The 13,752-nt window shown below is 45.1% G+C and overlaps 1 protein-coding gene across 3 annotated transcripts in view; it reads right to left on the bottom strand.

Moving 5' to 3' along the window:
• Positions 1-13,752, bottom strand: part of LOC132815099 (guanine nucleotide-binding protein G(s) subunit alpha) — a 353,011-nt gene that overhangs the window by 244,612 nt on the left and 94,647 nt on the right. For 2 of the 3 annotated variants that reach the window (XM_060823858.1, XM_060823856.1), the window contains exon 2: positions 598-670. In XM_060823858.1, coding sequence (XP_060679841.1) covers positions 598-632 — 35 coding nt within the window. In that variant the 5' untranslated portion in view covers positions 633-670. Of the gene's footprint in view, positions 1-597; positions 671-997; positions 1,144-13,752 lie in introns of those variants that run through there. The other variant, XM_060823857.1, reaches the window with a different exon arrangement.

Raw genomic sequence — 13,752 nt, 5'->3', positions numbered from 1 at the left:
TATTCCTTTCCATTTGGCTCATAATCAAAATATATGCATTATCAAAGGATTGAAACAACCGCAGAAAATGCGGGAGAAAAGCAGCAGGTTTGGCAGTCAGTGTGGAGAGAGAAAAACAGCTAACACTTCAAGTCTGTTTTGACTCTTCTTCAGTCCTGTTGAGTTTCCCCAGCATTTGCTGTGCTTTGTTTGAGATTTCTAACATCTGCAGTGCGTTGCTTTTATTTTCCAAGGCATTGATTGAGGTTAAGATCACAAAAATGGAGAATGTTATGATTTCGTGAGATATGAATTTGGTGGATGGGGGGTGATGCTGCTGGTGAGAACTGTCGCCATGTTGTTGCTATTTCAGGACTGTGCAAATACTGCTGTTCAAATGTCAATACTGGAGAGAGAGAGAGAGAGAGAGAGAAACAGAAATATTTGTGAGCCTAATGCTGTCGGGGAACACAGTCCAACATTTCGGGGAGTGCCCACTTAACACCTCCACCTTCTCACCCTCACATCCTCCTACATACCTCCCCTCATCTCCACCTCCTCCTACTTTCCCCTCAAAACCTCCTCCACTCTCCCAACCAACCACAGGCTGGGACTTACTCGGCATTGAATCCATTCACATGCAAGATCCGCATCTGTTTGACAATTGTACTTTTCCCAGATTCTCCAGCGCCTGGAAGAAAACAAAAAACACGCGATGTGTGTGAGAGAGAGAGAAAACAAAACCAGCTTCTCAGATTTAAAAATAAACAGCAATAATCAGGGAGCACCAATATCAATACAGCCCCATGCACAAACACTGAGACACCCCCCCCCATCCCACGCACATACACACTGTAACATATCAAGGCAGGGACATATAGAATCCATAGGGATACAGGGATATATAGAATCCATAGGGATAAGCACAGGGCTGGGGAGTGGTCTGCTGGCCTTTTGGAAGCTGCTGCAGCCTCTCCCCCCTGATGTTACCCCCGAAGAGGGTGACACTGGTTCTTACCCAGCAGCAGCAGCCGGTGCGTTGCTTTATACGCCTGCCTGTCCTTCTGCAACTGCTTGTCGATTTTCTTGTTGGCTTCGCGCTGGGCTTTCTCGTCGTGTCGCTGGTCTTCCGTCTTGCTGTTCCCTAAACAACCCATCGCTGGCTCTCTCCCTCCCTCTCTTCCCCCCCACCCACCCTCCCTCCAATCCCACCCCCACCCCCCCCCCAGTCTCCCTCCCTGCACTTTTTCAACAATGATACCGATGTATATAATGTACACACACCCCCTCTTCCCCCCCTCCCGGCACAGAGATGCACAATGAGAGAGATGGCCCTCTATATGTGTGTGTGTGTGTGTTGAGGGGGGGGGGGGGGAAAAGAGAGAACGCCGTCGCTAACTAACGCTCCTCCCGAATCTTTTTCGTAAAGGAGAAACAGATAGGTGAAAAATGCCTCAATCATCTAAACATTTTTTTAAAAAATCTACAAATAAATTAAAGCAGCGGACGCTGGAGATGATATTCAAATATATAAAGCTATAAATAACCAGGCGTCCACACACACAGAGAGAGACATAGAACAGGAGAATGGAGCCGGGGGCGAGGATACTGCAGCTCCGCCCGTTCAGGCGCGGTCCCGCGCTCTCTCTCTCACACACACACACACACAGGACAATCTCACGTTCCTACCCCAAATCCCCCACACAGCAACCAAAACCCAAAACAAAACTACACCAAGCACGCAGGGCAGCGAATGCAGCAAAGGCGCTGAGAGAAATTAAAGCCATTTCCAATGCACCGCCCTCCCATCACTTCTCCCACTCACTCCACTCAAAGTGGTCTATAGTGGGGGTAGGAAACCCCGAGAAGGGTCTTGACCCCCCTCCTCTCCTTTGCTGGGACAGGGTGTGTCCGCCCAGCAGCTGAGCTGGGAAGGAAGTGTGCAGCGTGTCAGTTTTGGTTTTTGGAGCCGCTTCTCTCAACCCGCCGAGCCCAGCTCCTCTGCAGGATCGGCTGGGAAAACTTCCACCCTCAGTGCCGCCGATTCACTCAGTCTCCTGGTACCCGAGGGACCCCCCCATTCCTCAACACACCCTCACACAGGGCCAGGCTGCTCTCACTCAGGAGACTAACCATCACCCCCAGAGGAATAAATAATCCGCCTGGCGACATCCCTCCAATAAATGTCTTTCTCTCCCCACCCCATAACAATCTCCCATAAATACACTCACAACAATGCAAGTGGCCCCGGTAAATGTATTTACCTGTAATAAACACACACTCCCCAAAGTAATTGTCTCTACCTGTAATAAATATCTGCCCAGGAAATGTCTATCCTTGTAATACTCTCCCTAGTAATTTTCTTTCCCTATAATAAACAATCTATGGCAATATTCTACCCCTTTAAGAAATACACTTGTTTCATTGGTTGCTTCTCCCCTAATACTCTCCCAGTTCTGGTCTCCCTTTGTAAATATACTTTCTCCAATAATAGTATCCTCCTGTAATAATTACATTTTCCCTAGTAGCATGTCTTTCCTGCATAAATGCTCCCCTCTCCAATAACCGTCTCTCCCAGTAATTAGATTAGATCCCCTGCAGTCTGGAAACAGGCCCTTCAGCCCAACAAGTCCATACCAACCCTCCGAAGAGTAACCCATCCCCCTCTGACTAATGCACCTAACACTATGAACAATTTAGCAAGGCCAATTCACCTAGCCTGCACATCTTTGGAATGTGGGAGGAAACCCACGCAGACACGGGGAGAACGTGCAAACTCCACACAGTCGCCCGAGGCTGGAATCAAACCTGGGACCCTGGCGCTGTGAGGCAGCAGTGCTAACCACCGAGCCACCATGCCACCCTATAAATGCATAAATCTTTTAGAGAGCAGGGAAAGATGTGGGGATGAATGTTTGAAAAGGGTTAGCTATGGAACCTCAGTGGGAAGCATGGAATATCTGAATGCTAAATAGGGGAATGGGGTAAGGAAGCTTGACAGATAGTTACATTTCTGCTTACATATGGAGCTGGAAGAGAGCTAGAGAAATCAACCCAATGTGAATTTAGACTTGGCCAGCTTTCCATTTCCCCTACAGTCTTGCAAAACAATTTCCAGGCCATTGTTGCAACAACCCAGGTGAGAAAATCATAGGGAGGAGTGTGAGAAAAAAAATGCTGTTTATCTTTCCATTAAGATTATTTTGCTTTCAGAAGGGGTCTTGCTGCAGGTGCTGTTGTTCATGATTGTGACAAGGACATCATTATTTTCACAATCTCAAAACTGAATCAAAGTTTATTTAAGCATTCCCATTCCTGCATATAGAGAACATTCAGGACTTAGAGTAGAAATTGGAAAAGGGATTGCAGAGACTATTAAAAGAAAGCATTCTGGAATTCTCATACTGTGGTTCTTAATGTGGTGTACCGAGGTAATAGACTCACAGATCATCCAATGATCTATGTGCCTAAATTACTTTAAAAGACCAGATAGATAGATAGATAGAGAGAGAGAGAGAGAGAGAGAGAGACAACAACATCTAGATTAGAGGAGTCAACATACATGATAAAATGTGAGGAATGATATTAATAACAGATTGCAGATTCTCTGCATGAAAATCAGGCCCAATAAACAGAACAACACCAATGTCCTGCTTGTTTGATTTTACAATGTCTTTTTGTTAAATTTTAGTTTCTTTCATGATTGCATTATGTAACTGCCTTTACATTTGGTGGATTATCTCAACCTTATTGAGAGTTAGAAATTAAGGTTGACTGCAACAAAGTAGCTGAATATTTTCATGCAACACCTCCACTGAGTATAAGGAGGCATTAACTCTGTGTTTTCAGTGAGCTATCATATACTCTCAATTTATCTAATCTCCCCTCAGTAGTTTTGGGATTTCTATGAGATCCATGACTATTCTTTTTCATCCCTCAAACATTTGTAACAGTTCCAGGACAATTACAGTAAAGTCTAAGGTTAAAAAATAATTTACCACGTAAAAAGTCAAAAATCAAAACGTGTTGTGGCTTTTACAACCAAATCCGACAGCTTCAGCATTAAAACTGTCTGCAGTAATTTTCAGAATTTCTGCTGTAAATGCTTTTCTTTGGAATGAGCAAGTGTTGAAATGTTAGGAACTGCTGCAACTTAAGCAATAATAAGACAACTCACAACATTTTTTCTGTTTTAATTTTTTGTTTCAATGTGTAATGGATCCATAACATGGGCTATTTTGGAGCAGTCACCTTTTTAAGTCTTATCTCAATATTTCCAAATAAAGCAGCTTTTGCTAATTTTACAATTACAGTACACAGACTGACAGGTTTAACACTGAGGATACAGCTAGGATTAGGTGTCTTGTCAAAAAAAAGTAAACCAAATAAAACAGAGCCAGTTGCATAGATAATAAATTATTAAGATGAGTTTTGCTGGTGCTCAAGTCCTTTTTACTCCTGAATGTACAATTTATTCATATCCCTGAATAACAATGATTCCTTTTTGATTCTTTGAGAAAAATAAAAAAAAAGCAGAAGTAACACGTGTTTCCTGATCTGCTTCACATTAAAGTTAACTAGTTGTGGGGAAATGCTGTAAACCTAACGTGACTGGACTAGCAATCCAGAAAAAGACTAATGTTCTACAGACACATGGTTTGAAATCTCACCTTGATGAACAGTGAAATTTGAATTTAATAAAAGGTTGGTTCAATGAACACACAGTCACTGTCGATTGTTAATAAAAAAAACCCTGGTTTATGAATGCTCTTTAGAGAAGGAACTCTGTTGTCCTTGGCTGGTCTGGCCTGTGATCCAAGACTTACAGCAATAAATCTTACTCTCGCCTGCCTTCCAGGCAATTAGATGGGGATGGTAATAAATGGCTGAGCCAGCAACAACCAAACCTCATGATCCACATTTTTGAAAAGTCCACTTATGGGTGTTAACTGAAGACCGCATGGACAGACTTTGCTGTTATATTTCTTGTAGTTGGGGGAAGGCAGCAGGAACTCCCTTAGTCTAACCCTGCAAATATCTTCCCCTCCCACCACCTTTCCTGCCACTTCTTGGGATGGGGCAATTTCACCCTTTATTCTTGTAAGCTCAGCCTCCCTATTTGAGGGAAGGATGTTGCTGCTGGAGTTAGGGTGTGGGACAGGACAGAGTGGTGGATGGTACTTTTCTACTCACGGGTCTCCAAGGGGAATGTGTGTAAATATTTAGAGTTGGGTTCGACGGGAATCTGTCAGTGTTTACAGGGGGCCCTCATGGGAATGTCAGTTTCCACGGCAGGCTCCAATAGGAATGTTACAGTACTTCCAGGCCCCCAACCGCACCCCCCTACGCGCCCCCCCCAGGGAATATGTCAGTACTTACAGGGGCCCCCGGGGGAATATGTCAGTAATTTACAGGGGCCCCCGGGGGAAATATGTCAGTATTTACAGGGGCCCCCGGGAGGAATATGTCAGTATTTACAGGGGCCCCCGGGAGGAATATGTCAGTATTTACAGGGGCCCCCGGGGGAATATGTCAGTATTTACAGGGGGCCCCCTGGGGAAGGGGTCAGTATTTACAGTGGACCCCCGGGGGAATGTGTCAGTATTTACAGAAGCGGCTGGGAGCATATGTCAGTATTTAACAGGGCCCTCCCGGGGGAATATGACAGTATTTCGGGAGGCAGAGACTGTGATAGGTAAGAGTTTCGGGGGGAAAAAAATGTCAGTGGAGGGATCCCTTATAGTTGTTCCCTGAAAAGTAAGTATACTGTTTTGGATATTACTGGGAGGGATGACTTACCAGGAGTATGCAGTGGGGCCCAGGTCTCTGACACAGAGCCTGTCCCTGTCACAAAACGGGACAGAGGGAAAAGAGGAGGGTGTTAGTCAATGGGGACTCAATAGAGGGACAGATAGAAGGTTTATTGGGAACAAATAAGACTCACAATTGGTGTGTTACCTCCCAGGTGCCAGCGTCCGTGATGTCTCGGATCGTATCTTTGGGGTCCTGAAGGGAGAGGGTGACCAGCCCCAAGTCATGATCCGCGTAGGTATCAACGGCATAGGTAGAAAGAGGGATAGGGACGTAAGGCAGGATTTCAGGGAGCTGGGGTGGAAGCTGAGAGCTAGAACAAACAGATTGTTACCTCTGGATTGTTACCCGTACCACGTGATAGTGAGGCAAGGAATAGGGAGAGATATCAGCTGAACACGTGACTGCAGGGATGGTGCAGCAGGGAGGGTTTCAGGTACTTGGATAATCGGGGCTCATTCTGGGGAAGGTAGGACCTCTACAAACAGGACGGTCTTCACATGAACCACAGGGGTACTAATATCCTGGGTGGGAAATTTGCTGGTGCTATTCGAGTGGGTTTAAACTAGCTCAGCAGGGGGATGGGAACCTGAGGTGTAGCTGCAGTGCACAGGAAGATGAGAGTAGGGAGGAGAGGGACAGGATTTCAGGGTCACAATAAAGTGTTGGCAGACAGCAAGCTGGTTTGAAGTGTGTCTACTTCAACGCCTGAAGTATCCGAAATAAGGTAGGTGAGCTCTGCAGCATGGATAGGTACCTGGGACTTCGATGTTGTGGCCATTTCGGAGACATGGATAGAGTAGGGTGAGGAATGGATGTTGCAGGTTAGATCTTTCATTAAGAACAGGTAAGGCGGTAAAAGATTGTTAGTCAAGGATAGTATAACGGTGGCTGAAAGAACTTTTGACGAGGACATAGCATGGGCTGAGGTTAGAAACAGGGACCCCCGGGGGAATGTGTCTGTATTTACAGGGGTCCCCGGGGGAATATGTCAGTATTTACAGGGGGCCCCCGGGGGAATGTGTCAGTATTTACAGGGGGCCCCCGGGGGAATGTGTCTGTAATTACAGGGGGCCCCAGGGGGAATGTGTCAGTATTTACAGGGGGCCCCAGGGAAAGGGGGCAGTATTTGGGGTGGGGGGCAGTATTTACAGGGGCCCCGGAGGATTATATCAGTATTTATAGGGGGGTCCCGGGGGACGGGGTCAGTATTTACAGCGGGGCCCCGGGGGACGGGGTCAGTATTTACAGGGGCCCCTGGGAGAAGGGGTCAGTATTTACAGGTGTAGCTTCTGGGGGAAGGAATCACTATTCACGGGTGGGGTTTCCTGCAGGTAATTCTCAGTATTTACAGGCGGAGACAACTCCTGGGGAAGGGGTCAGTGGTTGGTATGTCAGGATCCAAAAAGAAAGGCCTGGGATCAAGGACTCAGGGATTCCTGGGCCTAGAGTTTGGCCTGGGCCAGAAGAAGCACCAGGGCATGTGATTTCTGCCTCTGAGATACCTTTAAAAATATTTGGAAATGCTTCTTTTTCAGCAGTGGAAACCTTGACAGGACTACAGGGCAAAGATAGGACTGTGGCACTCAATTAATTGCTCCTGCAGGGTTCCAGTTTGGACAGAATGGGCTGAATGGCCTCTTTCTGAGCAAAGAATTGGTTTTGTACATGGGAAATCTTCATTGAGTTTTTTGAAGAAGTAACAAAGAGGATTGATGAATAGTAGAAGTGATCTATATGGACTTCAGTAAGTTGTTCGACAAGGTTCCCCATGGAAGACTGATTAGCAAGGTTAGATCTCATGGAATACAGGGAGAACTAGCCATTTGGATACAGAACTGGCTCAAAGGTAGAAGACAGAGGGTGGTGGTGGACGGTTGTTTTTCAGACTGGAGGCCTGTGAGCAGTGGAGTTCCACAAGGATCGGTGCTGGGTCCTCTACTTTTTGTCATTTACATAAATGGTTTGGATGCGAGCATAAGAGGTAGAGTTAGTAAGTTTGCAGATGACACAAAAATTGGAGGTGTAGTGGACAACGGAGAAGGTCACCTTAGATTACAACAGGATCTTGATAAGATGGCCAATGGGCTGAGAAGTGGCAGATGGAGTTTAATTCAGATAAATGCAAGGTACTGCATTTTGGGAAAGCAAATCTTAGCAGGACTTATACACTTAATGGTAAGGTCCTAGGGACTGTTGCTGAACAAAGAGATCTTGGAGTGCAGGTTCATAGCTCCTTGAAAGTGGAGTCGCGGTAGATAGGATTGTGAAGAAGGCGTTTGGTATGTTTTCCTTTATTGGTCAGAGTACTGAGTACAGGAGTTGGGAGGTCATGTTGTGGCTGTACAGGACATTGCTTAGGCCACTGTTAGAATATTGTGAGCAATTCTGGTCTCCTTCCTATCGGAAAAATATAACACTTGAAAGGGTTTAGAAAAGATTTATAAGGATATTGCCAGGATTGGAGGATTTGAGCTATAGGGAGATACTGAATAGGCTGGGACTGTTTTCCCTGGAGCGTCGGAGGCTGAGGGGTGACCTTATAGAGGTTTTCAAAATTATGAGGGGCATGGATAAGGTAAATAGGCAAAGTCTTTTCCCTGGGATCAGGGAATCCAGAACTAGAGGGCATAGGTTTAGGGTGAAAGGGGAAAGATATAAAAGAGACCTAAGGGGCAACGTTTTCACGCAGAGGGTGGTACGTGTATGGAATGAGCTGCCAGAGGAAGTGGTGGAGGTTGATACAATTGCAACATTTAAGAGGCATTTGGATGGATATATGAATAGGAAGGGTTTGGAGGGATATGGGCCGGGTGCTGGCAGATGGGACTAGATTGGGTTGGGATATCTGGTCGGCGTGGACGGGTTGGACAGAAGGGTCTGTTTCCATCCTGTACATCTCTATGACTTGCCAAATTGTTATATTTCTCACACAGCTGAAGATATTCAATGGTTTTGTGATTAGCCAGAGAGTATTATTTTAATTAAACTGTGAGAACAAAAATAGTTTTTAAAAGTTTGAAAATTCAATGGTAGCTATTTAGTCCACAAGCATTCTAAATTGTTTCACAACATCTCGCAATTTTACTTGCCTGAGGTGAATGGGATTAAAGTTTCATTAGACATTCCACAATTGCTTCCACAAACAATACTGCAACACTGTTCTATAAACAATTTAGATTTTGTCATGTAGCTGTCTTATATTTCCAGCTACATAACTGGCTGGGACTGTAACTATTACAAAAATATACAATCAAACATCATGGTTTTGCTCATCCCCCATTATAGTCCTCCACCCAACTGAATACAACAGCTTTACATTCTCTCCAGCTGAGATTCAGCAACAACTGTACATTTTTCCTACATTTTTGAGTTAATTTTTTTGTAATATTTATGTTGTCACTGAGTGATGGTTAAACGGACATTAGTAACTGGTATTAGTAGCATTTGATACTTTTGGTTTTTCTTCATAGCTTCTCACAGCACCGTGTGGCATATTCCCGCTGACCAGTTTTCACTTGGATTAATTTACAATAAGTCAGCCATATTTCAACATCACGAAGGGATTGTGAACAAGAATGAATGGGAGAATGGGAGCAGAAGCTCAAAGCAGAATCTGTGTGTCGAAATATTGACAATAGAAGTAAAGGTTTAGGAACTCAGCCTTTCCGATTCTTAATTCTGGATCATAGAATCCCCCAGTGTGGAAGCAGGCCATTTGGCCCATCAACTCCACACCAACCTTCCAAAGAGTATCCCATTCAGATCCAACCTACTAACCTACCCCTGTTACCCTGCATTTCCAATGGCCAATCAACCTCATCTGTCCATCTACGGACAGTGGGAAGAAACTGAAACATCTGAAGCAAACTGACACGGACACGGGGAGAATACGCAAACTCCACACAGATAGTTGCCTGAGGTGGCATCAGATTCTGGTCACCGCACTACCAGAAGGGTAACAGGATGATATGGGGATGTTAGCTCTGAAGCAAGGTTGGATAGACTGGGCTTATTTTCACTGGAATGCAGGAGGCTGAGCGGTGACCTGATCCAAGTTTATAAGATTGTGAATGGCATGGTTGGATTGGAAATTAAGAGGCTTCTTCCCAGGGTGGAGGGGTCAGCTACATATTTGGGATGATGTATCAACAGGTTTGGTCTGTGATCATTCCAGGACTGCACTGGGTTGAAAGTCTTCTAGAAATTGTGGGAAAGATATTTGGAGCACCCAGCTATAAATGCTGGGCCACTTCCTACTGTGATGAAAAGTGTAAAATATTATTTATATATTGTCAGGTTTTCAGGGGTTGAATCTCAAAATAGCGATATATGGTTATTGGTTACCAAAGTGAATGATTACTTAAACAAAAGGTCGAATTGTCCCAGCAGAACAATAACCTAATCCAGCCTAGTCAGGCAGCAGGGCGACTGTGAGCCTTAATTAAGTGACAGGCTTATACTTTGCGGTTAGTTTGTTTTGCAGAGTGACACCAATGTGGGCTCAATTCCAGCACAGCTCCTTCTCAACCTCTCCCCTCACCCGAGGCATGGGGACCCTCGGGTCCCTCTTTTTTTTGACCAAACATGGTCAAACCTCTTTTTTTCTGATGAGAGAGCAGTTTGAAGGTCCTCTGGGACCTTGGAGATTTTACGCTTATTGTGGGTTTTACAAAAGATAGGAGAGTGGTCTGTTTGGATAGGCTCATACACTGTGGGTGTGGCTGTAGCCATCTCCATTGCGCATTTACAACGTGAAAGAGTATGGAAGGCACCACAAGCTGCACATTGCACAGTGAGTCAGCATTGACAGAATGGGCAGAATGGTCCATGTTTGAATGAGTGAGTTACAGGTAACTAAGGAGCAGCACCCCCACCCCCAATTCTGAACCTGCACCTTCCTTGCCTCATTACATTCCTCACTGAGCCCATCAGGACTGATATTCTGACACATCTCTTTGAATTACAACTTCATCACTCAACATTACCCCAATTACAGTTTAGTAACATCTATCATTGATTTCACTGTCCCCTTATTGAAGCCAGGATGGTTGTTACTATAATGACCCCTCCCCAACTCACAGTTACTCATGTCCTCTAATAGATTATAGTACTTTGAGATGCTTCTCTTCACAATTATTATCTTCTCTAAATCCTAGCACCCCATACTCAGGTTTGACTTTCCAAACTTCCCTACCTTTGCTGTGGCTCCCGAGAAATCCCTGTCTTTCATTGAATGGGCTCCCAAGACTGACCCTTATCGAGCCCATGGGTGATCAGACCAGAAAAATCTCTATGTAGACCCATGACCGATAAACTGCAAATCCCTGGATTGGCTGCAGTGGTCCTGCAGGACTAGCCATGATGCACTCCCCAGCGTGGTGACGCAGACGCTCCGAGCTCCCCAATCCGCTGACTGACCCACTCCAAGTCACTGCACTGTTACTGGACATTGCTTTTGAGCTACCTTGCCCTCTGACCGAAGAAGTCACTCGATGTGGCTACTCCACTTTGAGATCTGGCCAATCAGTTGGTGCATGGTCAGTACATCAGCTACTGACACATGGATGTCAAGCAGCATGCCCAGCCCCTTGACAGCCACGCTGTCCAACTTTGTATCTGCACTGTAAGACAAAGGTACTGTGAGCCTTTTAGCTCTGAGTGATGGGGCAAAGTGCAATGAAGTAAAGCAGAGATGCAGGAGAAAGTGATGTAGATGCTGGAGATCAGAGTCAAAAGGCTTTTGCCCGAATCATCAATTGCCCTGTTCCTCGAATGCGCCTGACCTGCTGTGCTTTTCCAGCGCCACACCTTTTTGACTTTAAAGAAAAGATGCAACAAAATTCAAGCACGTGCAAAGTGTGTGAGAGAACAAACAAGGAGGCCCAAGGTGCACCATGGCCGAATCCATGAGATGGACGCATGTCCCTGCGTGGAAGGTATCCTGGCAGCAGCATTATCCTGGTAGGTGCCAGTGTACTCCAAAACGTACCACTGCAGTGGAGAACTGCATATTGTACATGGGTCAGAGAGCAGAGAGGCTGTGTGTATGATGCCAATCTCCTTGGATGGCAGTGACGTGTGCACAGTTGCTGCCCATACAGAGATGCTGGTGACTGGTGTCCAAGACAGGCACCTGGAGAAATAAGTGGTGAGCTGGTGTCACCAAGTCCCCATTGTGATTCTCATGCCAATGTGTAATGTGCAGGTGCTGGTGTTGGACTGGGGTGGACAAAGTTAAAAAAAAATCACTCAACACCAGGTTCTCATCCATCAGGTTTATTTGGAAATACAAGCTTTTGGAGTGCTGCTCCTTTGTCAGGTAGCTAGTGGGGCAGGTTCATAGGACATATAATTTATAGTAAAAAATCAAAGTGTCATACAACAGATGTGATGTATTGAACAAACCTAGATTGTTGTTTATTCTTTAATCACTTATGTGACAAAGCTGCTCCTTTAACAAGGTTATGCTGTGCTTGGCTTGTTTTCCCCCAGAGAGGTCATAAATGACACCGACATCGAAAAGTCTGGGGGGGGGGGGGGGGGGTTAAAGGGTTTTAGAGCCAATTTGACAATAACTAACAGATACTGCCTCAGGCACAGGGCTTTCAAGTTTAAAAAAGAACACTTGTACTACGATAGGGGAGTGGCCAGTTCTCCCAGCTCAGCTTTACTCTGGTTTGGTTTGGTCTTTAGCAGTAGTGTGGAAAAAGCTGCTGGATCCTGAAGCAGGTCCAGGCAGGTACTCTCTCTCTGACTTCTATCCTGTAGGAACCCGTGTTTGATTTTACCTTTTGTGCCAGGGGGTGTTTATGGGGATTGTTACAAGTATTTGGAACAGCAACATTAAATTGGGATGAGCTGCTGAGTTTTCAGAGAGGATAAACTATTCGGTTTTCCATTTTCTGTTGTTTATGTTTCATTCGGTAATCTTGTAAATAAACTCTGTTTTGTTTAGAACTAAGTGGTTTGACTAGCTGATTCTCTCCTGGCTTACTCATGTTACATCTGCTTAAAACAACCAGCAAAGTTAGGGTCGGGGCTACCTTCTTGAAATGTCTGGCCTGGTCCATAACAGGTTGGGTGCTCTTTGTGGGATTTGTTCTGTAGTTCTGATTTGGGATTACAGTTGTTGGACTCAAAGGCAGTGAGTGGCAAGTGTTATTTTGTTCTTTTGTTCTGGCTGTTGATTTTGGTTGGTTTGAACAATGGCTCTTTCACTCACCAAGAGTCTTCTGGGTTGGAAGGAGTGACCTTGGGGATTTTACAAAAGGTGATTAAGGCAAAGCTGCTGGAATTAGCAGACAAGCTGGGGTTGGAGAAAATTACAGTAGCTCAGCGTTTACATTTGCTAGAAACACCATCAGAATCTTTACAGCTGGTTAAAATTCAATTGAAAATGAAGCAACTTGAGTTAAAGGCAAAAGACAAGGAATTATGATTAAAACAGAGGAGAGAGAGGAGAGAAAGAAAAGGAGAGAGAGAGAGAGAGAGTGAGAGAGTGCATTTGAACTTCAGAAGTTGGCACTTAGGCAAGTCAGATTAAAAGGATGGAAGTGAAGGCTGAAGCTGAGGGAGGAAGTGAGTGAGGATGAGTAAACCCATGGTACCCAAGGGCCTGGTGAGAAATATATTCAAGCATTGCCTAAATTTGATGAGAAGGATGTGGAAGCCCTTTTCATCTCATTTGAAAAAGTGGCTAAACAAATGCAGTGGCCAGTGACCATTTGGGTTTTGCTGATCCAATCAAAACTCGTAGGTAGAGCTACTGAGGTATTCACATCACCATCAGAGGAGGTGTCTGGGGTGTATGAGGTGGTGAAGAAAGCCAGCTTCAGTGCATATGAGCTTGTACCAGAACCTTATAGACAGGAATCTATGGAGGGAGTCTGCTCAAACCTACATTGAGTTTGAAAGGATCAAACTAAGTAATTTTGATAGGTGGATAAGGGCATTAAAATA

Source organism: Hemiscyllium ocellatum, chromosome 4 (genome assembly GCF_020745735.1).
Source record: "Hemiscyllium ocellatum isolate sHemOce1 chromosome 4, sHemOce1.pat.X.cur, whole genome shotgun sequence".
Lineage (NCBI taxonomy): Eukaryota > Metazoa > Chordata > Chondrichthyes > Orectolobiformes > Hemiscylliidae > Hemiscyllium > Hemiscyllium ocellatum.
Note: the sequence above shows the minus strand (reverse complement) of the source record. Positions and strands in the feature narration are given on the sequence as shown.